Genomic DNA, 23,859 nt, shown 5'->3' on the forward strand with positions numbered 1-23,859 from the left:
TGAACTCGTGAGTCGACGTAGTTACAAAAAAAATATGAATATAGTATTTTCTTCTTCAAATTTATGGAGAGATGCATATTTTTGTGTTCTTAATTGTCCAAATTTGTAGGTAAAGAGAGAAATTTAATATAGAAGTAGAGGATAAAATAGTACAATTACATATATATTTTATTATTTAATTTAAATAAGATGTAAAAACAGTAGCAAAATTAAAGGCGAATAAAATTATATAATTGTTTCATTTAATATTCCAAATTAATAAGTGCAATAATAATATAAAAACATATTTAAGAATCCCTGATTTTGTTATCATCTCTCCACGCCGCTTGCCTTATTCTTTTTTGTTTCCTCATCACCGATTGTTCCTTCGGTCTTTTTCTTCTTCTCTTCTGCTTCTTCTTTTGCAGTATTATCTTATTTCATCCAAGTTATCTTTTATTCAAGTTTTCATATTCTCTCTCAGTTGGAAAGAGAAAAAACAGAAGTAGATTGTAGATTCGATTGTAGATTCAAGAGAAGGTGTAGCTTATTCTTCTTTTTTCACTGTAGTCATCTTCTATTCAAATTTCCATCTTCTTTCTCAATTAAGGAAAAAAAAAAGATTTTATAATTAAGAAAAACAGCATCTTTTTCAAATAAACAAAAGAAAAATCAAAATGTATTATTATTGGAAGACAATTGCTATTGTGTTCATAAACTTTTGCATAAGTCGACCGAAGATTGACCTCATTCAATTCTTTTCTTTTCTATGGTTAAAAGGCTCATTTGATTGCTTTTCAGAAATCGGTTGTTTCCCCTTTCGTAAATTGCTGTTTTGTGTTGATATAGAAACTTGATTGAAGGGAAATTAATAGCAGTTGCTTGTTGAGGGACACACACGTTTACTTAAATCCCTAAATTTTGGGAATAAATATTGTAAAAGAAATTGTCAAAAGATGGCGGTAAAAACTATCCGTTGAAACTACATTTTCATATATTAATAGATGTTATTGTCGACATAGTTATATAACTAGCTAGGCTAGTTTACACATCCTTATTGTGTACATTACTCATAAGTTTAATAATTTTAATAAAACATGTGTTTTTTGTAAGAGAAAGAATAATATGTTTTGAATTAAACTTGATATGTTTTTCATATGTTAATATCATAAATTATGGAGTACTAATTTATTTCAATAAATTTATGTTAAAAAATCTGAATTTGTCAGTCCTCATAATAAATTATGAAGTAATCAAAGTAAAATTAAATTATAAGAAATAATTATACGCCTTATTAGGTGGAATAAATCTTATATATATAATGAGTATAAGCATACAAAATTAAAATAAAAAAATAAAAAATAGTAATAAAAACGGACACCAAATTTAATATACATTTCAAGTGTCTCATCTTGTGGACGTCCCTTTATATTTTCTTTTTTTAGAAATACATATTATAAATTAGATGAAATGCAAATATATATAATTCGCACATGCATGTCGGTAAAATTTGAATTATAACTTTTTTTTAAAAGAGAGAGTTTTTTGAGAGTTTTTTTTGGCCTTACCTTTATTTCAAAAGTTGACTTTGGATTACAAGTTCTCCTACCATTTTTTATTTTTATTTTTTTATTTTTGACTTTGTTCTCAAATTTTAAATAAAGAATATAGAGGAGTTGATTAAGAGAGAGATAAAGGGCATGATTGCTTTGGTTTGCCATAATTACATCCTCTCCTCATTAGCAGCCGAATCAATCAAGAAGATGCCCCGAATCTCCGGCATGTGCACCCTCCCTCTTTCTCTTTCTCTTTCTCTTTCTCTTGCATTTCATAATCATTATCACTCACTCTCACAACATGTGATCAAGACATACTCCCCTTCCAAATCCCAATGCCACTACACTCCAATTTTCCAACAATTTCTATTCAAATTCAAATCACAATTCCCCTCCACTCCTAATTTAAACAATCTTTCTTTAAGTTACCATTTTGCATTTAAATATAAATGGAATTATGCGGTTACTCTGTCGTGAGTCATCTCTTCTCCTATAACGTTCTTTAACGAGTGCAAAAAAGAAAAAAGAAAAAAACGTGTTAGATTCCGGGTGAATTTGATTGCGAGTAAGATCTCCTGTTCATAGTTTGTTGTGTCATTATATTTATTATTATATAATAAACTCTAATTAATTATTACTAAAAAAATTATATTCCCTACTTTTTAATTAGTTAACTCTAATAATTAATTAGTAATTCAAAACTTAAATAAATATAAAATAATTGTAAATCCTAAATTAATGAATCTTAGTTAAATATCTTATAATTATACAAAATACTCTTTCCGTTCAAAAAAAGTAGTCTATTTTTATCATTTTGGGACATCCACAAAAACTAGTTCATTTTTATTTTTGGACAATACCTTACAACTTATTATTTTCAACACACCTACTTGTTTACCCTTTGTACCACATGTTTATCCACTCATAATACAATTAATTATCAATATTAACAGTTGTGTGTGCTAGCCAAGCGGTAAGGGGTTAACGCCCGAGGCCAAAGGTCTTGAGCTCGAGTTCCTTGTGGCGCGACCTTTAAATTTCTTTATCTAAATACTGTTAATTTATAATATATATATATACCAATGTTAACATTATCATTTAAGTGATACTATTTCTTCACTCACAATATACTCAATTATTTTTATTAAAATATGTGTCATCTCCTTCTAAGATTACATACATTTAATTATTTTTATTAAACTCGTGTCGTCTCTCTTTTAAGACTATTTTTTATGAATGGAGGGAATAACTTAGAATTAAAACACTTAATAAAACTATAACAAAATGAAATTTGAATACATAATAAGACATTAAAAATGGGACATATAAAATTCGAAGTGGGGTTGCCTCAAGTTTACAAATTGCAAAGTGCTGAAACTCGCGTAGTACGGAAAATAAAGTGTAAATTTAAATACATCGAAATATGTGACCATATGTGCCAATAATTTGCTAAGTGGTATTAAATAATTAGGTGAAATGATGTGGAATGATATTGATATTGCAACCACTTATAAAATGTGGGTAGAAGTAAAAATGAATAAATGATCTTTGATCTGGTTGGCTTTTTCTCGGAGGGCAGAATATGTTGCTAATGTATACTCCCCCGTCCCATTATTTATGGCACACTTTCCTTTTTGGGCTGTCCCAACCTAAATGGCACGTTTCTATTTTGGGAAATAATAAGGGCTCACTTAGGCATTAATTTAATCACTAATTACCTTCCTAAAAAAATTCTCCTAACCCTAATTAAAATTCATCTCCTACTTCCTCTCTCTCTCTCACACCCCTACCAGCCGCCTCTCTTCTCCCTTCAAAATTCTCGGCCACCACCGCCGGTCGATCTGTTGCATCCACCGCCATCACCGCCCTCGCGCCCCCCACCACCCGGTCGCACCCGCGTTGCCGCCTTCGTACCTGCGTTTTCCCACGGCTGCTCCACCCGCGTCGCCGCCTTCACTGCGACATAGTCGGCCTCGCGGAGAAGAAGCCTCCTCCCTTGATTTGTTTGGTTTGTGGATATGTGGATTCGAGAGGAGGCCGTGGATTTGGGGATGAAGGGAAGTAGGCAGTGCGTTTGAGGATTTAGGGCTCCGATTTGGGGCTCCACCACCTCCCACCGCCTTCGTGTTTCTAGAGCCTCCACAGCTTTCGCGTCTCCAGCGCCGCCACCGCTTGCCTTCGCGCCTCCACCGCCTCAACCCTACTTCCACCCGTGCCGTCCACCCACCACGCCTGTTCCACCCGCGTCGATTTGTTGATTTTAATTTCGATCGTGCTTGAATTTTAATGGTTGATTTGGAATCTTGCTTGAAATTTGGTTCTGGAATTCCAAGCAAGAGGAATTTGTGTCGATTTTGAATTTTGATATTGCTTGAAATTTCGACCACCCCCTGAATTGTCGATTTGTTTGTGAGCAATCTTGCTTGGAATTTGTTTGTAATTAATCACCTAATGGAATTTGTTTGGGATATTTCAGATTTGATTTTTTTTTTTCAGATTTCGTTTGTGGATTTCGGCAGATCTCCTTTGTCTTTAAAATTTGGGTTCAATTTTGTTTTGATTTTTGTTTCGCTTTTTGCTGGTGAATCGAGTCTAACAAATTGGTGATGAACAAACTTTTTGTTCTTGATTTTTGCCTTCTTCGACGAGGTCGCGGCGGCGCGAGGGCTTGCCATCTCTTGATTTTTGTCGATTTGGGGGTTTTTTGGTTTGGGGATTTTGGTATTTGATTTTTTTGACTTGTGGATTTGTGGATTTGAGAGAAGACGATTGATTTTGGTTTCGATTTCTGTTTGCTGGTGAATCGAGTTGGCCGACGACGGAGGCGGCGGCGGTGGCGTCTCTTCACTGCGAGCCCGGCGGAACTGGAGGACGAAGGAGGCGGCGGCGGAACTGGAGGACAGGGGAGGCCGAGAGAGAGTGTATGTGAGTGTGTGAGTGCGTGTGTGTGAATTGAAATAACATTAAACACCTAATTCTCTTAATTCTACTTTTCTTAATCTCAGTGCCGAAAAGTTTTGTCCCATAAATAATGGGACGGAGGGAGTATTTGATTTTCCAACTTATTGAGTGCACAAATAATAAAGTTCACTCAAAAGTTAAAACATAGGGAATCAAAATTAGTTGGACGAGACCTATAACTCAATAGCCATATAGGGTAAGAAGGGGTTGGCCTACCACCTTTGTCACCTTCTCTTTCAAGTTCATGCATCAAATTTGCTATCGGAAACCATGGACCACCACTCCTCCATACCAGCCGCTCCTGTTCCCTTACCTTTGTGTAAAAGTAACACTGTCCCTCTCACTCTCTACACTCACACACAATGTGGTAAAACAACAAAAGAAAAGAATGCAAGTATGAAGTAATAATAACATCAGCGGCTTTGTTGTACTTTGTGATGCACCTAAGTGGGGCGTTAGAGAAAAGGAGGGTTTTTTTTTGAAGAAAAAATATTATTCAAAAGAAATAAAATTTTCCATTTTTCAAAAAGAATTCATAACGACTCTCTAATTTTTACTTGCGGTGAATCGGAGCTCCTTTGAAAAATAAATTTATTTTTTCGAAATTTCTTATAAATTAAATTGCACTTTATTATGAATCATGGGCATATTAGTTGGAATTCCGATATATTAGTCGGAGGAAAAGCGGACAGGAAAGAGAGAGTAATACAAAGAATAATTCACAGACTCACCTTAAGCCACATGGGGTGGGAAGTTTGAGCACGTGTCCGTAGCTTACACGGCAAGCTCTGTACCTTCCGTTGGGTTGGAGTTGTACCACACTACTTAATTCACCTTCCACGAACCGCAGCCAAATTTCAAAAGTACTGTGTGTGTTTGTGTGTGGTAGTTTTTTTTACTCAAAAGTAAAACAAATAAGGGAAGTGAGAGAGAGAGAATAAATCAGTTTGTGGGAGCCATACAAATGGGTTGGTGAAATTGGAAAAGTAACTGCATTTACAGTTATATGGTAAAATCTATGAATAGTAGCGTCACAAGCACCAGAGAATCGCAGTCAAGAAATAACTGCAAATATGGAAAGAAAAAATTGATGGAACAAACAAGGATGATAGAAACTGAATGAAAGAGCATTTATTGAAGTGGGTGATTCTTCAAATTTTTCCTCAAAAGAGATTGAATTTCCATTCGACTGCAGCAGAGAGAAGCTTCTTCTCACATGACTAAACAACTTAGCTTATAATTACTGAGAAAAAAAAACTATCTTTTTAATACTTCTTATCTACGGTAAAGATAGAGAGAGAGAACAGCTAGCTGTACATCTCTAGTGATGAACAAGAAATTAAGTAAACCTTGAGATTCAAATTAGTGGAAGAAGACCATGAGTTTCGTCACTGAATTTGATGATTACTTGATTGATTGATGAGTGGAACAATTAGCCAATTGTGAATATTGTGTTGGTTATTCTGGCCTCAGTTGAACATGAACCCAATCGTACCGCCCTTCCAGTGGCTGGTCCTTCACTATGTCAAAGTTGTACCTACATGATCCGTACGTATGAGATTGTCGAATATGCGCAATTGATGATGAGGCTTATAGAGAGAGAGAAAGCGTCGACTATGAACGATTGATGATGTTCTTGTAGAGAGAGAGAGAGAGAGAGAGAGTTACTTGTCAATGAATTTTTGCTGGAGTTTCTTCTCAGCCGCGGCGAAGAATTCCTCGAGTTGAGCCTCAGATGGCATTTTCACCCCTGCAGAAAGACGGCGAGGATCCGGTTCACGTGGCCTCGCCGTCGACTCCAGCTCGCCCGACTCACCTAGAGCTTCTCTCGACGGCGTCGTTTCACTTCTGAGAAAATAGGAACTTGTCAATCTTCAAAGTACGCCCAGCATTTATCGCATGCCAATATGAAGATAGAGAGAGAGGATTTCTAGAATCCAGCGGAAGCGGAATAGATAAAATGATGATACAACTAGAAAACGATGCCGTTGAGGACAAGTGTTCCACTACTTGGGGATTTTCAAATTTTTGAATTGAAGAAACGTGTCGGAGAAGAATTATCACATTTAAATTTTTGAGCAAGGCAAAAAAGGGAGAGAGAGAAGAAGAATTCACCTCTCTCTGCAATCCAACGAATCATCAGCCGACGTCGTGAGAAACTCCACAGTCGTCTCATTGTCCTATAAAAACGGAATTCAAAATTCAAATATCGGATCATGAACAATTAAAGCGATATTAATTCCGGTATCCGTAACTTCCATCAGAAATTGAATAGCGTGACACTAGAATCATAGAAATTAAATTCCACTCAGCCTTAAATATATACATATATATATAAATACCTCCAGATCTAGGAGTTTCGAAGTTTCCTTAGTCAGCTCGCTGGATCCGTCACTTGAGCAACAAGATGCCAAGCCATCATCAGCTCCGACTGTCTCGCAAGATAGACCTCCAGAATTCGCCGGCGAAGCTGAATTTTCCGCCGTCGCGTCATCTAAACGCCGAGCCTTCAGCTGAATTGACGACGCCGAAAACTCCGATTCTCCTGCGTAAACTTTCCTCTTTCTCTCCCCCGCCGCCGCCGCCTTTTCCATAACTGATCTCTCCACCAATTCCTTGCAGTTTCGGTTCTAAAAATAAAATAAAATAAAAATTTCTAGCAGTTTCTGGAGAACCTTCCCATGCGAGAATTGTCCTTGTCCAGAATATCTTCAACTCTCAACAGCCTTCTCTCTCTACGCCATAATTGCAAAGAGAGAGCACCCTCGCAGATCGCTAAAATTCAGATATTCTCAATCTTCCACCTCACACGATCTCTCTATTCTCTCTGCGCACGCACGAGTACCGTTTCAGACTGCAGAATTTTCTGCTTTTCTGCCGCGCTTTTTCTGTTGAACAAGTTTTTTTGGTGTAGAGAGAGAAGATATTTCTATTTTAATTGAGAGGGAGAGAGAGGATGGTGGTGGTGGTGATGATGATGATGATAGAGATGCTTATGGGCATAGAATTCCGTTGAAAAGGGTTAAGATTGGGTTGAGGTTAGGAGTTGTTATTTTTGGAATAGGGGCATTAACGGCGTCGGACGGAATTATTGGGGTCTCCCGTTACATAGATCTAGCATGAACACTTTGCCCGTTGAGACTCGCGAGCTACCCACTGCGCGCTCGACACGTGTATATCTTGTCAAGATTGTTACCTAGTTTTCCCGGTATTTTCCGCGTGACTCGAGAGTTGTTGTATAATGACGTTTTGTATTTTCTCTACTTCAGCTATTGCCATTGCTAAACCATATTTTCCTAATTTAAAATCTGCGTCATAAATCATAATATATCACGTAACTATGGATCATTTAATATAATAATATACATATAAGGTAATGTGTTGGGAGTCTATAAATAACTACGGATCATATATGATATACATAAGATCAGATCTAGAGACCTCATAAGTAACTATGAATCATATATGATATACATAACTACTTATGGCAAGCTCTAGCCTACATGTACACGATGGAATCCAATCATAATATTGTTTTTAAAAATTAAATTTATTTTATATTTAACTTATAAGAGAATGGGTGTGTGCATATTCACTAAACCGATGGTATAATTTTTGCACTTACACGCTCGGTATCATGTTTATGTCACATGATAAAGGATACTCCCTCCATTTTTTAAGTGTCCTATTTTACTATTTTTCTTGTTTTTTAATAAGTGTTCCATTTCAAAATTTGAGAGTATAATTATGACATTCTTCCTATTTTATCCTTATTTAATACTTGTATGAATATAATAATTAATTGTATACATATATTTATTATGATAATTACTAAAATTACAAATGTAAATATCTTATTTTATTGGTATGTGTATTTTGACGGCTGAGGACAATTAATAAAAAATGGAGGGAGTATGTATTAGGGATTATCATATTCGGCCAAAAGTTATGTCTGTACGAGGTATCCATGATACTTTATTTAAGTTGAGATTATTTGACAATGTTTTCAAATATCGCTTTGTGTATTTTCAATTCCAAATATATCCAAATAATTTAAACTATATCCTTCTATACAAAAATACTCATATTTATCAGTATTTTCCATATATAACTCAAACTCTATTTTATTTTTTTTAATATGGCATTTGGTTATTTGTCATGGACGGAATCGTACGTTTTATATAATCAGTTGATTCCGTCCAAGTTCGTTGACGTGGAATACCGTATGCCATCTAAATAATGAGAATGAATTCGTTGGTTTCATGGAGTAAACAGTATTGAGCTCGATGATCATTTTGAACATCTGCATCAGCAAAATTTGTTCCATTTTTTATGAGAATATATGGGAAATTTTTAGTCATAATTTACAGTTGGTGATTTTTTTGGGGGAAGAAATTGATTGAGAAAAAGGGGTCTTAGAAAATGCAAAAAACAGTTTTAATTTTTTTCTTAGCTTCGATTTCGAAGTGAAAAGAGGCAAAGAGCCTAAGAACATCCACATCGGCTTACTCATCCGAGGAGACTCGAGTCGATTCTTGGATGAGTATAAGCTGATGTAGGCTCCCTCTTACTCGAGCCTTACTCATCTGGTTGAGTAAGGCTCATCCGTCATTATATAAGGCGCGTGCAATGCACGCGCCATATTTAAAAAAAAAAAACAAACAAACAAACAAACAAATATTTTAAAACAACTATTTGACTGATTTTTACTTTTTTTATCATTATTTCTCTCTCAAACGGCTATTTAATATTTTTTTATTTTATTTTTTGTTTCCAACGGCTTTATCCTTTGTTTTTTTTTATTATTCAATTTTCATCTATATAATCCCCCTCAACCCTCTTCCAAAACCATTCCCCAAAAATTTCAATTCTCTTCATTCTTCATCTTCTCCATCTCTTCCAATTATCAAAATGGATCCCAACGACCCAAATCATCCCGACTACTTCTCGCCAAATTGGACCGGTGATCTTTCCGGCGAATACCATCCCGACTTATCAGCGTTCAACTTAGGGGACGAGCCCCAATCGGCCAAGGAGAGCGTGACAGCGGCGGGGAAGCGTGGGCGGCGGAAGGTGATGGCCTTCAAAGAAAAGGCGGCGGCGGCGGAAGGCGGCCAAAAGGGTCATCATGCTTACACCCTTGAGGAGACGGACCTCATCGCTCAGATTTGGATGGAGGAGACGAACGACGCCATCCGTGATACAGATCAAAAAGGCGAGCACTAGTGGGGCCGCGTCCTCGACCGAGTGAACACCATCTTGGGTACCAATTTCAACCGCCGCCAAATCATATCTCACTAGGCCCGTGTGAGTTCGGAGGTCAAGCTTTTGTAGGCGATTTGGGTCGAGACCAACGCAAAGTGGTCATCCGGGCACTCCGACGACATGATTCGGAGAAGGCCCAAATGATCTACGTCTTGCGTAGCAAAGGCGTTTCATTCAAATGGTGGAATGTGTGGAGGATCCTCCGGACAAATCGGAAGTTCAAGAGCTCGTACCTCGACCTCATGCATTCCTCTAAGAGGACAAAGATGAGTGAGAGCGGCGAATTCACCACCTCGACCTCAGGCGAGGAAATCTCGTCTTTTCGGCCAATGGGAAACAAAGCGGCGAAGGTGGCAGCAAGAGCGGTGAAGGAAAAAGAAAAAGCGAAGGGCTCGGCGTCGCAAGGCTCGGAGGCTCCACCCGAATGTAAAGAGTACATGCAAACTACAAATGCCAAGCTCGATAGAATGATCGATGAGTACGCGACTAAGAATCGCCTCAAGAGGGAGATCCACGACGGTCGTATCTTATTCTTTGATACATCCAACGTGACACCCGATCAACAAGAAATCCATGTGGCATGGGTGGCGGCGATTCTAGAAAGACAAAGGGGTGGGAATTAGCTAGTTTTAAATTTATGTAATTTTTAATTATGTCTTTAATTTTTTTTATGTAATTTTTAGAATTTTTAAATTAATGCAATTTTAATTTCAAGTAATTGTGTTATTTAAATTGGTGCAATTTAAATTAAATGAAAAATGCACAAATCAAAACTTATGGATATGAGTCTGTTGGATGAGTCTTCCCAATGCAGGCTACTGACTCATAAGTGGTCCCCTCCTTGGATGAGTCGGTAATGACTCAAATGATATGGATGCTCTAATAGGCTTATCTCAAACACCAAAGTTAAGGCATTAAAGTCTCTCTCTAGCTAAAGATCATTAGTTCAAGTCTTGTCGATATCGTGTGAGTTCTATTTTCATTTGTTTCATTATTTTACCGATCCTTCGCACACAACAGGTGAACCATCTTGTTTTAAATCGACGACTGTAATTTACGAACTCATCAATATATTCCCCCTATCTTTAAATAAGTGTCATATTATAGAGTTTTGTTTGTCCCCATTTAAGTGTCATATTGTTGAATTTTAGAGTAAAATTAAGGGAAAATTGCACCTAAATACACAAACTTTGCTAAAAATCCATATTTGACGCGAAGTTAGAATTTTACATTTTAATACACCAATTTTCGTTGTTGTCCAAATTTGACACGACTTAATTCTTAAAAATTCAAAAAATAACCCCTTTTTGTAAATAATTATACAAAGACCCACTTATGTTATAATTTGGGACATTTAAACCAAAACAAGATATTTCCTTATGATGTTTTCTTTTCAACCATTTTAGGCGCGGATCAAAGATTAAAAGAAAACATCATAAGGAAATATCTTGTTTTGGTTTAAATGTCCCAAATTATAACATAAGTGGGTCTTTGTATAATTATTTACAAAAAGGGGTTGTTTTTTGAATTTTTAAGAATTAAGTCGTGTCAAATTTGGACAACAACGAACGTTGGTGTATTAAAATGTAAAATCCTAACTTCGCGTCAAATATGGATTTTTGGCAAAGTTTGTGTATTTTCACGCAATTATCCCTAAAATTAAAATAAACTTTTAAAATTAGAATTGAAAAGTTGGCATGCGGAATTTAGGGGAATGCGTATGTGTTTCTTCATCTTCGATAGTACTTGCTTTGACTGGTTATTCAATGCATTCTCATTTTCCTATCCATTTAATACTTATTTTGTCTATTTATGCATTCTTTGGCACTATTTGAAAATTTAACATATTAACAATGATAGAAAATGATGTCAAACAAACAATGGAAGAAAGAAACATAGCAAGAATTGAAAAAAAAAAAAAAAAAAAAAACCACCACTTCCATTCGATCTCACTCTACCGGCGTATCGTGATTTTACTTAAACTCCATTCCTGATGATGAAGGAGAACTCATCACCAAAGAAGAGAGAAAGGAAATATTTTTTGTAAGTGGATTAAGATTTGGTTTCCCATGTATTGATAATTACTTCATTTTTCTACCAATATTTTCGCCATTTTGGTGTAATTGTTGAAATTATTAATATGAATTTATGTTTTTTAGGGGACTATGTGTTTATTAGTTTATGTATGTGATTTTGTTTCCGTAAACATGAGTGTGCAACCAACAATCAAGAACTCACGAGATTGGAGATGATGATAAATGTCCATTAGTTAATAACATAAAGATAGCACTACTACCAAAATCATACTCAAAGCTAGAAAAAAATAAAAATAAAAAACTAACATATGATCATTTCATCATGCATTAATCCGCCCAAAAACTCCATTTACCAACATTATCACATTTCATATTTAAGGGAAGACGACGTTCTCTTTCCAACATTCCTTTCTTCAGATAGGGAATTCTGTAGTGATTAGATCCCCTTGTTTTCATTATCTCAATCATGCATGGTTGTAATATTAAAAATATCTGAATGGACATGACTGGCTCATAATCCTCGAACGCCTTAACCACTCCACTGCATTCACAAGTTAAACCATGGGCGACTTAGGGCGTTGCTTAAATTGGATTGCTTGAATAGCACGAAAGAAACCAAGATCTAACACATTCAAGGATGAAGAATTCAGAGGTTGGCATATGATTTGGATGTCAAAACCATCTTGTTTAGCCACTTCAATAAATTGGTGGTCACTAGGATCAATATGGGTCGGATCATTATCTTGTTGGATGTAAATCGTCTCATGCATATCTTCTCTTGGTCACTTAGCTCGAATAGCAGGAAGTATTTTTTCAATCATAAAAAATTTCACCACATCTTTATTTATCTATGAGATTGATTTCATCTCTAACGTTCTGCATTCCGATTTACACTATTTCTTTGGGCAACAACATGATTAACTATAGGAAAACAATCAATTTTCCCATCAAAAGTAAAATTTTGATTTTCATCTATCCTTGGACGAGTAATTGCAGCCAAAAACATCACTTTACCAATGAAGTTTGTACTCTTACATGTCCGTAATGGTTCATCTTCAAGTTGAGAAAGATAATAAGTTTCTTTCTTTTTTGTCATGTTAAACCACTTCTTAGCTATAAAAACCACTTCTTGGATCAAGCATTGATAAACACCATTGTAGTCTTGCTTTTATGTTTTGTTCAGTCAACATTGGCTTTATGCAATTTATATGCCTTCTAATTTCTCCCGAATTTAAAAGCCTTTCAATAGTATGCTTTCCAATGTTTGCGGCTGCAGCTAAACCCCTCACTGTAGTTCTTTTTGACAAAGGTATGTTTGATATGTAATTCGGATCAAGAACAACAACTGTCATACGTCCACAGTTTTTTGGCTTTCTACTACAAACATCGACAGTTTCATTGCGCATCATCTTGCTCAAGATCCGGTCCACCTGTCCTGTTGCCCAAAATATGTCCTCCCAAACACAAAAGACACAAAACACACAAAAAGAAGACTTAATATAAACCTAAACAACACACGAAAAATGAGCTCGTCATCAACTGTCAAGATCTCATAGGAATAATATTTCAAAATATTCTCATGATAATCCAAATCATAACCACCACATAACATTTACAACAAATAAGGTAAAACGGAAAATCGAGCCCTAGAGTTCGTTTACTAACCTTGATTGCAGTATCATTGTCTTTGAATATTCTTTGACAGCTTATGATTCAACCTAAAGAATCTTCTAACCTATTTCCTCATAAAGCTCGAACATTGATGGACAACGAACTGACGAGCCTATTAGATGAGAAACGAGCGCAAAACAACACAAAAGAGAAGACAAATTTTTCGTCCTCTTAGAGTAAGGAGGGACAAAAATTTTAGTGATTGTGAGCACTGTGTTATGTTCTTCTCCCTTATTTATAGGGGTGACTGACAAACATGGTTTTCGTACCTCAATTCCACATGATTTGTTGTCATTTCCCTTCATATTTTGCTTGCCAATGCGTGTTTGTACCATAATGTTGAGTTTTATGAAGATTTGATGTCTTGGTGTAGTTTTGGAGTAATTTCAGGAAAAATCAAGGATTAATTGAAGGATTTTGAAGATATGAGATTGAAGTACGTCTCGAGAGGAATCCGTGAGCGCAAACGGCGACCAAATCCGAGTCAGGACGAGGGAGAACGGAGCAAAACGAGCGGACTGCGCAAAACGCCCAGTACCCCGCGGTCACCACCCGCGGCCGCGGGGTGGGACCGCGGGTCAGCTGCCCCCGACTCCAGGAGACGCCCACGGTCATCACCCGCGGCCGCGGTGTGGGACCGCGGGTCCCCTGAGCATCCCCCACGTTTGAAGGCCGCGGACGCGGGCCGTGACCGCGGGAAAAGGGCGGGGCTTCCCCCAAGTGGGCCCCAGACGTGATTTTGAGCTCTAAAACCCCATTTTCCCCCCATTCCTCACACCATTCATCATTCCCACACATTTTCATCTTCCCCAACACTCCAATTCCAAACCCTAGCCTCCATTCTCTACCATTTTTCTCTCTTCCACACACAAGAACAACACCAAAATCAAAGAAAGAAGGGGAAGACTTGGAAAGGAGCTCATCAAGACTACATGATTGAAGATCAAGATTATAGGATTTGTCTATGAATCTCTATCTCTCTATATCTTTATTTATGTTTTCTTATGACTTGGGATTTGTTTTTATTATGAATATGCTTGGCTAAAATCTCTTATCTTAGGGATTAGATTAGATGGATTTGTAATGGATTGATTTCTTTGTTTAATATATATCTTGATTGTGCTTATTGTTATCTTTTCAAGCCCTAGATTTATCTCTTGTATGATTGGTTGGCCACCTTTTGTGCATTTCTAATTTGTGATTTGAATCGGGAGATGATAATTACAATAGATTAGGAGTTTGATACATATCATCTCAATAAACCGGGAGGTTGAGAGTTGGGTGAGGGATTGTTGATCTTTTGTGCTCTTGGGAGTTATAGGTTAGAAATTGACCGGGGACGGCAATTATGACCCGTAATCTACTGTTTTAGTCGTCCGGGAGGGGGCTAGAACTAGTGGGGAGATCGCCCTAGATACGTAGGCCATATCAAGATTTATATTGATTTAGATTGAAGTTCATTACGATCCATCGAAATCTAGTCCCTAGGATAACTTTCCTTCGAGTCATTCCCCAATTTATTAACTAAGTTTATATTATTGTTATTTAGTTTGCTTGCTTTAATTTAACTTTGATTGAACCTTCAATACCTCTTCATCTTTGGTTGTCTAGCTAAATAGATTGAAAACAACTTATTAATAGTTTTTAGAAGTTTAAATTCACCAATCCTTGTGGAATACGACCTTGCTTCCATATATTACAACTACCCGTATATTTGCGGCGTGGTGAAAATATTAGCGAACAAGTTTTTGGCGCCGTTGCCGGGGATTGGTTGAGTTTTTACTTTTGATATTGTGAAAAGTTGTTTTTGTCTAATTTAGATTTTTTTTTATATATATATTAGTTTATTTATATGTTTATTTACTTTTGGTAGAGAAAATTGCCGCACAACCAAAGAAGCAAAGAAGCGGCACCAAAAAAAATGGACGATGGAAGGAAAGAGTTGGTTGAGCAACTCCAACTACAATTGGCATTGATGCAACTTAAGTTGCGTGTTTTAGAAGCCAAAAGAAATTGTAGGCAACCATTGATCCAAAAAGCCATCCAACCAACACATTCTTATGGTGGGTATTATGACATGGGGTGCAATGCCATGGAGTGGCAATCACCATTGGAGTATGAGGACCATTTCAATAGTTGGAATTATGAAAATTCTTATTCCACTCAAGAAGGCTTCCAAGGGGGAAATCGATACTATCAAGAGGAGAAATCGAATTCGAAAGACGATCTCCTACAATGCTTCTTAACTACACAAGCTTGGATAGAAAAAAGTCTAGCAAAATCGGAGGTTATGCTAGATGAGCAAAGGAGGTCTTTGGCTACCACTATGGAAAATCAAAAGCGAATTGATGATTTGTGCATGACCATTAGCCTACGGAATGAAACCTTGTATGAGGAACCAATGCCGATGCTAAGTGAAGAGCCTCAAGAAATTGAAGAAGAGTATAAAGAAGAAGAGGATCAATTCTCCAAACCCCTTGAAGTCGAGAGCCCAACTTTTCCAACGCAACCTCTACAATTCCAAAAAGATGAAGATTTCACAAACTTTAAAGAATGCAAAGTCAAAAATTTTGTCGATCCTTACCTCGACATGGGCGATTCTATGAAGGCTTTCTTCTTTCACTTTTATTTATCTTCATCTTTTGATTTTCACTTTGATTTATCTAATAAGGAATTGTTTGAGTATTGTGGTACTCTAGATGGTGAACGAGATTACCATGACTCCCGGGATGTCTCAAAAATTGCTAAGCCACCATATTTTTGGGTGGCAACGGATGGAGCATGCAAATTTGATGAGAAATGGCCACCGCCTAAGCCTCCACCTCGCTTGTGAGTACGAGACAAGTAACCATTTTCTCCTTCATCCAAACTTATTTCTCCTTTGTGTGAAATAAGTTTGGGGGGAGGGTGAAGATGGGTTACTTATCTCGTTTATCCGTTGTTTATTTATTTAGTTAGTTTAGTTTTCGAATAATGAGATTTTGTCTCTGTTTTTGAGCTTTTCCTTGTCTTTTATTTTTGAGCTTGATTGTTGAAAAACATGAGTTGGATGAAATGTGTGTTGGGCTTATGATATGAATGTTGCTTTTGAAAACGAAATTGTTGTGTTTCACTTGTTGATTTTGCATGTAGAGTTTGAACTTGTGACAAACGAGTTAAATATTTTACCTCCAAGAACTTGCAAATAAAATGAGCCTGTGAGAATTGAGCCCTTGATTGTCATCCAATTACAATCTCATTTTGTTCTTGAGTGTAAATCATTTGAGCATGTTTGTTGATCTCTAGAACTTGCCATGAGTCCTCTCTTGAAAATAAAAGTAGATGTGTTGTTAATATTGAAGTGATTTAAGGCCATCCTTGTTAGCCACTTAACCTAAATAATGTCCAAATTCTTATGCAATCCTAGTTTACCCACTTTGTGCCTTTTTAGCTTTTCTTTGAATTAACCAATGAAAAAGGGGTAGAACTTTGATTGTTGGTGGTTGCTTTGATGAAAATGGTTGGGAAATGATTGAAATTGCTTGTCATACTTTGATTGAGTGAAAATCACTAGTCTCCTATAAACTCAAAAAGAAAAAGAAAGAAAAATAAAGAGAAATGTTGAATAAAATAGTACAAAGGGGAGTGATTTGCCTTTTGAATCATAGTCTTGATAAGTATTCATAGGGTGAAAAAGAAGAAAAGTGGGGATATTGGTTTTTGATGTATTAGAAAAGAGAAATGGTGAATTTGACTTGTTCATTGTGATTGATAGATTGTGGGATGAGTCATTTGCCTAAAAACACCTCACCTCACCAAAGAGCCCTCATTACAACCTTATGAAAGTCCTTTTTGATCATTATTTGTAACACATTGAAGCATAGAGAGTTAGGACAAATGGCAAGCTTATGGTAGATTGCATACATGATTCAATTTGAGTGCAAACACTTCCAATCTAAACACTTGAGAGTTGAGTGCATCAGTGAAACATCCACCTTTGTGAGGATTCAAGCTTAGAGGCCATAATATTGAACTCTTCATCACTTGTGATTTCTTGGAATGCATTTTTACTTGTGGTACACTTTTGAAAGATTTTTGAAATTGTTGAAGCCCTTGAAATGACACCAATTCATTCTCACATGTTTGTTATCTTTTATTTCTCTTCTCTTTGTTGTTTGGGGACAAACAACGCTTTAAGTTTGGGGGGTTGACAAACATGGTTTTCGTACCTCAATTCCACATGATTTGTTGTCATTTCCCTTCATATTTTGCTTGCCAATGCGTGTTTGTACCATAATGTTGAGTTTTATGAAGATTTGATGTCTTGGTGTAGTTTTGGAGTGATTTCAGGAAAACTCAAGGATTAATTGAAGGATTTTGAAGATATGAGATTGAAGTACGTCTCGAGAGGAATCCGTGAGCGCAAACGGCAACCAAATCCGAGTCCGAACGAGGGAGAACGGAGCAAAACGAGCGGACTGCGCAAAACGCCCAGTACCCCGCGGTCACCACCCGCGGCCGCGGGGTGGGACCGCGGGTCAGCTGCCCCCGACTCCAGGAGACGCCCACGGTCATCACCCGCGGCCGCGGTGTGGGACCGCGGGTCCCCTGAGCATCCCCCACGTTTGAAGGCCGCGGACGCGGGCCGTGACCGCGGGAAAAGGGCGGGGCTTCCCCCAAGTGGCCGGGCCCCAGACGTGATTTTGAGCTCTAAAACCCCATTTTCCCCCCATTCCTCACACCATTCATCATTCCCACACATTTTCATCTTCCCCAACACTCCAATTCCAAACCCTAGCCTCCATTCTCTACCATTTTTCTCTCTTCCACACACAAGAACAACACCAAAATCAAAGAAAGAAGGGGAAGACTTGGAAAGGAGCTCATCAAGACTACATGATTGAAGATCAAGATTATAGGATTTGTCTATGAATCTCTATCTCTCTATATCTTTATTTATGTTTTCTTATGACTTGGGATTTGTTTTTATTATGAATATGCTTGGCTAAAATCTCTTATCTTAGGGATTAGATTAGATGGATTTGTAATGGATTGATTTCTTTGTTTAATATATATCTTGATTGTGCTTATTGTTATCTTTTCAAGCCCTAGATTTATCTCTTGTATGATTGGTTGGCCACCTTTTGTGCATTTCTAATTTGTGATTTGAATCGGGAGATGATAATTACAATAGATTAGGAGTTTGATACATATCATCTCAATAAACCGGGAGGTTGAGAGTTGGGTGAGGGATTGTTGATCTTTTGTGCTCTTGGGAGTTATAGGTTAGAAATTGACCGGGGACGGCAATTATGACCCGTAATCTACTGTTTTAGTCGTCCGGGAGGGGGCTAGAACTAGTGGGGAGATCGCCCTAGATACGTAGGCCATATCAAGATTTATATTGATTTAGATTGAAGTTCATTACGATCCATCGAAATCTAGTCCCTAGGATAACTTTCCTTCGAGTCATTCCCCAATTTATTAACTAAGTTTATATTATTGTTATTTAGTTTGCTTGCTTTAATTTAACTTTGATTGAACCTTCAATACCTCTTCATCTTTGGTTGTCTAAATAGATTGAAAACAACTTATTAATAGTTTTTAGAAGTTTAAATTCACCAATCCTTGTGGAATACGACCTTGCTTCCATATATTACAACTACCCGTATATTTGCGGCGTGGTGAAAATATTAGCGAACAAGTTTTTGGCGCCGTTGCCGGGGATTGGTTGAGTTTTTACTTTTGATATTGTGAAAAGTTGTTTTTGTCTAATTTAGATTTTTTTTTATATATATATTAGTTTATTTATATGTTTATTTACTTTTGGTAGAGAAAATTGCCGCACAACCAAAGAAGCAAAGAAGCGGCACCAAAAAAATGGACGATGGAAGGAAAGAGTTGGTTGAGCAACTCCAACTACAATTGGCATTGATGCAACTTAAGTTGCGTGTTTTAGAAGCCAAAAGAAATTGTAGGCAACCATTGATCCAGATTATGTAAAATTACTTGGGCACAAGATTGAATATAATTGGTGATGATTTTGATGTAGTGGAGAAATGGGTCTCATCACTTTATGAGATGTGTGGTTGAGATTGAATTTGGGGTGAGTTTTTTGTAAATAAAGAGTGTTAGTAAGGATAAAATATTAAAGAGGATTGTGGGACCATTGCCTTAAAAATAAAGTGACATAATCTTAGCGGACGCCCGATATAGTAATTTTTACATAATCTTGGCGGACGGAGGGAGTAACAATTTTCCCAGACATCATTCTAAATGTAGTCAACCATAAAGAACTTATCTCACTGTGAATCCAATTTCAGTGCTTCGACTGCACAAGTATCTTTAATTAGTCAAGACAAATTAAGTTCATAATCAGATACTTCAGTTATTACCAATAGATTGCTCAAATCCATTTTGATTGTGGATATATGTTATTCTACAAAAGATATCCATGTGATCTTCCAATATTGTCGATCACCGGTGAACATTGCAATATAATTTAACAAACAAATTAAATAGCTAATAATGTGACAAAATAATAATTTTTCATGAATAAGAAAATAAGATTTTACAATATACAAGCTGCACTAAAATATGCTTTATATGATACAAACCCTAATAAAATTTTCATAATCAAGTTCAATGTAGAAGGAAATAAAAAATTCCTTATCAATGAAAATAGAAGAGACAATTTCATCAATCTCAACGATCATTCTCTAAAAGATTGCCGATAAATCAAGCTATGCATTGAAGAATAATATTACACTCGTAAGGATCAAAGTCAGCTATACCCAATCTTGAACGCAAAGGATCTAGGTTTGAGTGGCTAAGTTTCAGACTGAGACATCCTTTTCACATGTTATTGTGATCGAAATAATTTAGCCAAAAAAAGAAAAAAGAGAGAAAGAAGAAAAGAAAGAAAACACTAGCAAAATCTAAGAGGGAATTTATTTTGAACTATTAGCCTTGATAGATAAAAATAATAAAATTAATTTTTTATTTACTTTGCTGGGTTAAAATTTTGAGATATCCGAAGGTCTTTGATTATTTTTATCATTTAAACTAATTTTACTTGATTTTTATCCCATCAAAAGTGTAGGATATAGAATAATCTTAATATTGAAGATAAAAATACTCAATTCTCCGTTATCTCTTGGTGGTGATAGAAGTTTTATTTTAAGTTGGCGCGTAATCCTAATTACAATTCCCAATGCTAAAAATGATAAGATTCTTGTACGGCAAAGATAAAAAGCAATTAATAAAGATTTTGCAAGTAGCAAACTTTATCATTGCTTATCCTTAGATACTAAATCATGGTTCAAATTTAAATTTAACAAACAGTGTGACATTTTGTTTTAGAAAACAAACAACGCAATTAAACCAAACCAAAAGTGATACTCCCTCATCTCATGCTATTATGCATCTTTTTGTCATTTTGAAATATTAAATATTCTTCTGACCCATAATGGAGTAATATATATTTTTAATTATTTCGATATATTTCACCAATATATATATATATATATATATATATATATATATATATCATTTTTAGATATTATTCGATCATAAATTTGTTATTTCGAACTTTTATTTTCTCAATTCATTCATAACTTTATTACAAATAATTCACCACAATATTTTTTATGCTCACTATCTATCATAATATTCCTTCCGGTCGCCATAAATATAATACTTTGACTAAACACAAATTTTAATAAAAAAGTTAACGAGTGCATTTTTAATAGATAAAATGTTTCACTGTGAGTAAAATGATTGGATCGATCAGAGTTGAATTTTTGGTAAATAAGTGTATTTTATAGAGTAGCGTTTGGTTTGAGTGATAAGATATGATTGATAAAATAATTCAATTTATTAAGTGTTTGGTTTGCATAATTGGGTCCGTGATGGACTGCACTTTAATCATCCAATTAAGTACAAATTATTGGTGGATTATTTAATCACCCATTAAACCTGTGAATCTTATATATCTCATCCATCAAACCAAACGCCTCGTCTAAGAGTAAAATATAAGGGTAAATGGTGGGACTATGTCCTAAAAAAGAAAAATATTATACTTTTTGTGGATGTCAAAAAGGACAAAAGTGTAATACGTATGGTGGATTGAGGGAGTATAATATAACTATGACACATTAATATCTTGTTTGGTAAAAATTATTACGAAACACACAATTTTCGTAATCATTATGGTTTAATATCTTGTTTGGTAAAAATTATAGTTGGTGGGCTCGGCCATGTGCATTTTTCAACTTTGTGCAATTATTTTGTTTTGGCTCGTTCTCTCTTGTCCGAGGTTCGATTTTCGATTCTGTTGCGCTCACGAACCCGTATCGAGATGAACTATAATTTTCATTTATATCATTCCAATTTAAGCTTCAATATAATATTCCTGAAAACCCGCTCAAACAATAAGAAAGTAACAAGTTCTCAACAATAAACCAATATACATTCAAATAAATCATTAAACGCACAAAATCCTCATAACTAAGCATCAAATATGACACACCAAGAGAAAAAATTGGATGTTTATTAATTTATTATGTATTGATTTTTTATTTTAAAAAGTGACATATTAAAATGATCAGATGTTCAAATAAGAAAATATGGCCTATTGAATTAAAACAAATGAATAATTATATATATTTTATATATTATTTTGATATTTTCTACCACATATTAATATAATATGTATATATAATAAAGACATTTCCATCAAATATATTTATCACATGTTACAACCCGCATTTAACCGTTAGTAAAACTCATATTAAAAGCTTGGAAGAAAAAGAAAATACAAAAATACTAACTTACCTTGTTTTTGTGCACAGCATGGTGCTGTGCACAGCAGGGGATCCTAATCCCACTTTTGATACCGTGAAGTATATATTAAAAATTGCTTGACAAAAGTTGATGTGAAACTACAAACCAGAAAGACTGTGAGTATATACACTTTGTGCCTTTTGCGGCTAAAATACAACTTTTTTTTTGAGGATTTGCTGGCTCCCAATTTTAGTGGGCATATAGGCCCTAACTAAAGTGGTTTTGTATTGTTTCCAGATTTGCAGAATCACAAAGTTTTTCTACTGCATATTCATGGATAATGACAAATCATTAATATTATGAATAAAATCATTACATTACTGTATTTGTTTTAAGGTGAAAATGGTATTTACTCATTTTAAAAAATAAAATATAAAATGTCATATTTTATAAAATATATAAATTATAAAAACAATGTACTCGCATGGCCATTTTGAAGAAGGAAATACAATATTTGGCCAGTAATTGAAAAAATACAAAATTTGACTATTTTTTACGTTTTATGACTGTTTTGCCCTTAATTAGGGCGGACCAGATTCGGGCTGGATTCGAATTTCCACGCAGATTAGGCACTGATGAGGAGTAAAATATGCATCAGCCCAACCCGAAACACTCATCGCTGACTTTGGGACGGTGAGAACCAGTCAACTCCGAGGCTCCGGGGGAAAAACGCGTAATAAAGCTGTCAGGAACATGACCAACATGAGAGCAGCATTGCAGCCAGGGAACAGCTGAATCCCAAATGGCAGGGCGGGAACCAAAATGGCAGGGCTGGAACTAAAGTGGCAGGGCTGACATCGACTGAGCTGAGGAACAACATCCACTACGAGGAATGAAGGGCGGGGAGCATGGCTGTCTTTAGGCATGCTTAGGGTCTTTTCTCACTTAATGTAGGGCAGGGCTGCGACCCTAATTTTACCGTTTTGTCCCTGTTTATCTCTATAAATAGAACCATTGTACGCCCATGTAACTTACGTGATTCTCAATACAACAGTTCTTATTTCTTTGCTAATTGCTCTCAACTCACATTCAACGCACAACAGGTAAATCTCTCTGAAATCACCCATCAAATCCGGACTCATCAATATTGACCGTCAATTAAACTTTAACAATTCATTTCGTTAAAATGAATTAAAATTTGGCAAATGACAAATGAAGATAATAGCGCATGATGCGTCGGGATGCACCAAACCACCCCAGCTCCTTTTGGTTCTCACTTTGAAGGAAAGTAGATTAAGAGTACGTTCTCTTTGGTTGTAAATTTATCATGTAAAGAAAAAGAATAAATAAAATTTCACTCTTTAAATCCTTCATTTCTTTTTCCTCATAATTTGACCCTTACCAATTTCTCATTTACACTACAAAGGAGGGATAATATTATCCCTAGCTCCAAAAATGGTGTGATAATATTATCCCTCCTTTGTAGTGAAAATGATGAATGAATAAGGGTCAAGTAGGAAATGAGGGGGAAAAAAAATGAAGGATTTAAAAAATAAAATTTTAATTTTCCCTCATTTTTTTATAATAAATTTACAACCAAAGAGAACGCACCCTAAATATTAGATACT

At 35.9% G+C, this 23,859-nt stretch overlaps 1 protein-coding gene and 2 long non-coding RNA genes across 3 annotated transcripts; 1 reads left to right on the forward strand and 2 right to left on the reverse strand.

The window, feature by feature from the left end:
* The first annotated feature begins 2,610 nt into the window (after positions 1-2,610).
* Positions 2,611-7,148, forward strand: LOC131021490 (uncharacterized). Its single transcript, XR_009100959.1, has 2 exons — positions 2,611-3,128; positions 4,578-7,148. It is a non-coding gene; the product is annotated as an uncharacterized LOC131021490 (long non-coding RNA).
* LOC131021489 (cyclin-dependent kinase inhibitor 6-like) lies at positions 5,603-7,621 on the reverse strand. Its single transcript, XM_057950698.1, has 4 exons — positions 6,839-7,621; positions 6,612-6,676; positions 6,165-6,344; positions 5,603-6,033 (listed from the first exon to the last, which is right to left on the reverse strand). The coding sequence occupies exons 1-4, from the start codon at positions 7,088-7,090 to the stop codon at positions 5,955-5,957; spliced, it is 576 nt and encodes a 191-aa protein (XP_057806681.1). The 5' UTR covers positions 7,091-7,621; the 3' UTR covers positions 5,603-5,954.
* A 4,464-nt stretch (positions 7,622-12,085) lies between these two features.
* On the reverse strand, positions 12,086-14,841 carry LOC131021491 (uncharacterized). The gene is made up of 2 exons (XR_009100960.1): positions 13,463-14,841; positions 12,086-13,251 (listed from the first exon to the last, which is right to left on the reverse strand). It is a non-coding gene; the product is annotated as an uncharacterized LOC131021491 (long non-coding RNA).
* Between the last annotated feature and the right edge of the window lie 9,018 nt (positions 14,842-23,859).

This window comes from Salvia miltiorrhiza, chromosome 4 (genome assembly GCF_028751815.1).
Source record: "Salvia miltiorrhiza cultivar Shanhuang (shh) chromosome 4, IMPLAD_Smil_shh, whole genome shotgun sequence".
NCBI lineage: Eukaryota > Viridiplantae > Streptophyta > Magnoliopsida > Lamiales > Lamiaceae > Salvia > Salvia miltiorrhiza.

Bases quoted from the DNA above. Each gene is read 5' to 3' on its own strand.
- LOC131021489 (XM_057950698.1), bottom strand. From the start codon at position 7,090: ATGGAAAAGGCGGCGGCGGCGGGGGAGAGAAAGAGGAAAGTTTACGCA. The intron at 6,677-6,838 runs GTATTTATATAT...CCGTTTTTATAG, and splicing joins CGAAACTCCTAGATCTGGAG to GACAATGAGACGACTGTGGA. The intron at 6,034-6,164 runs GTAACTCTCTCT...CGGATCATGTAG, and splicing joins CAGCAAAAATTCATTGACAA to GTACAACTTTGACATAGTGA.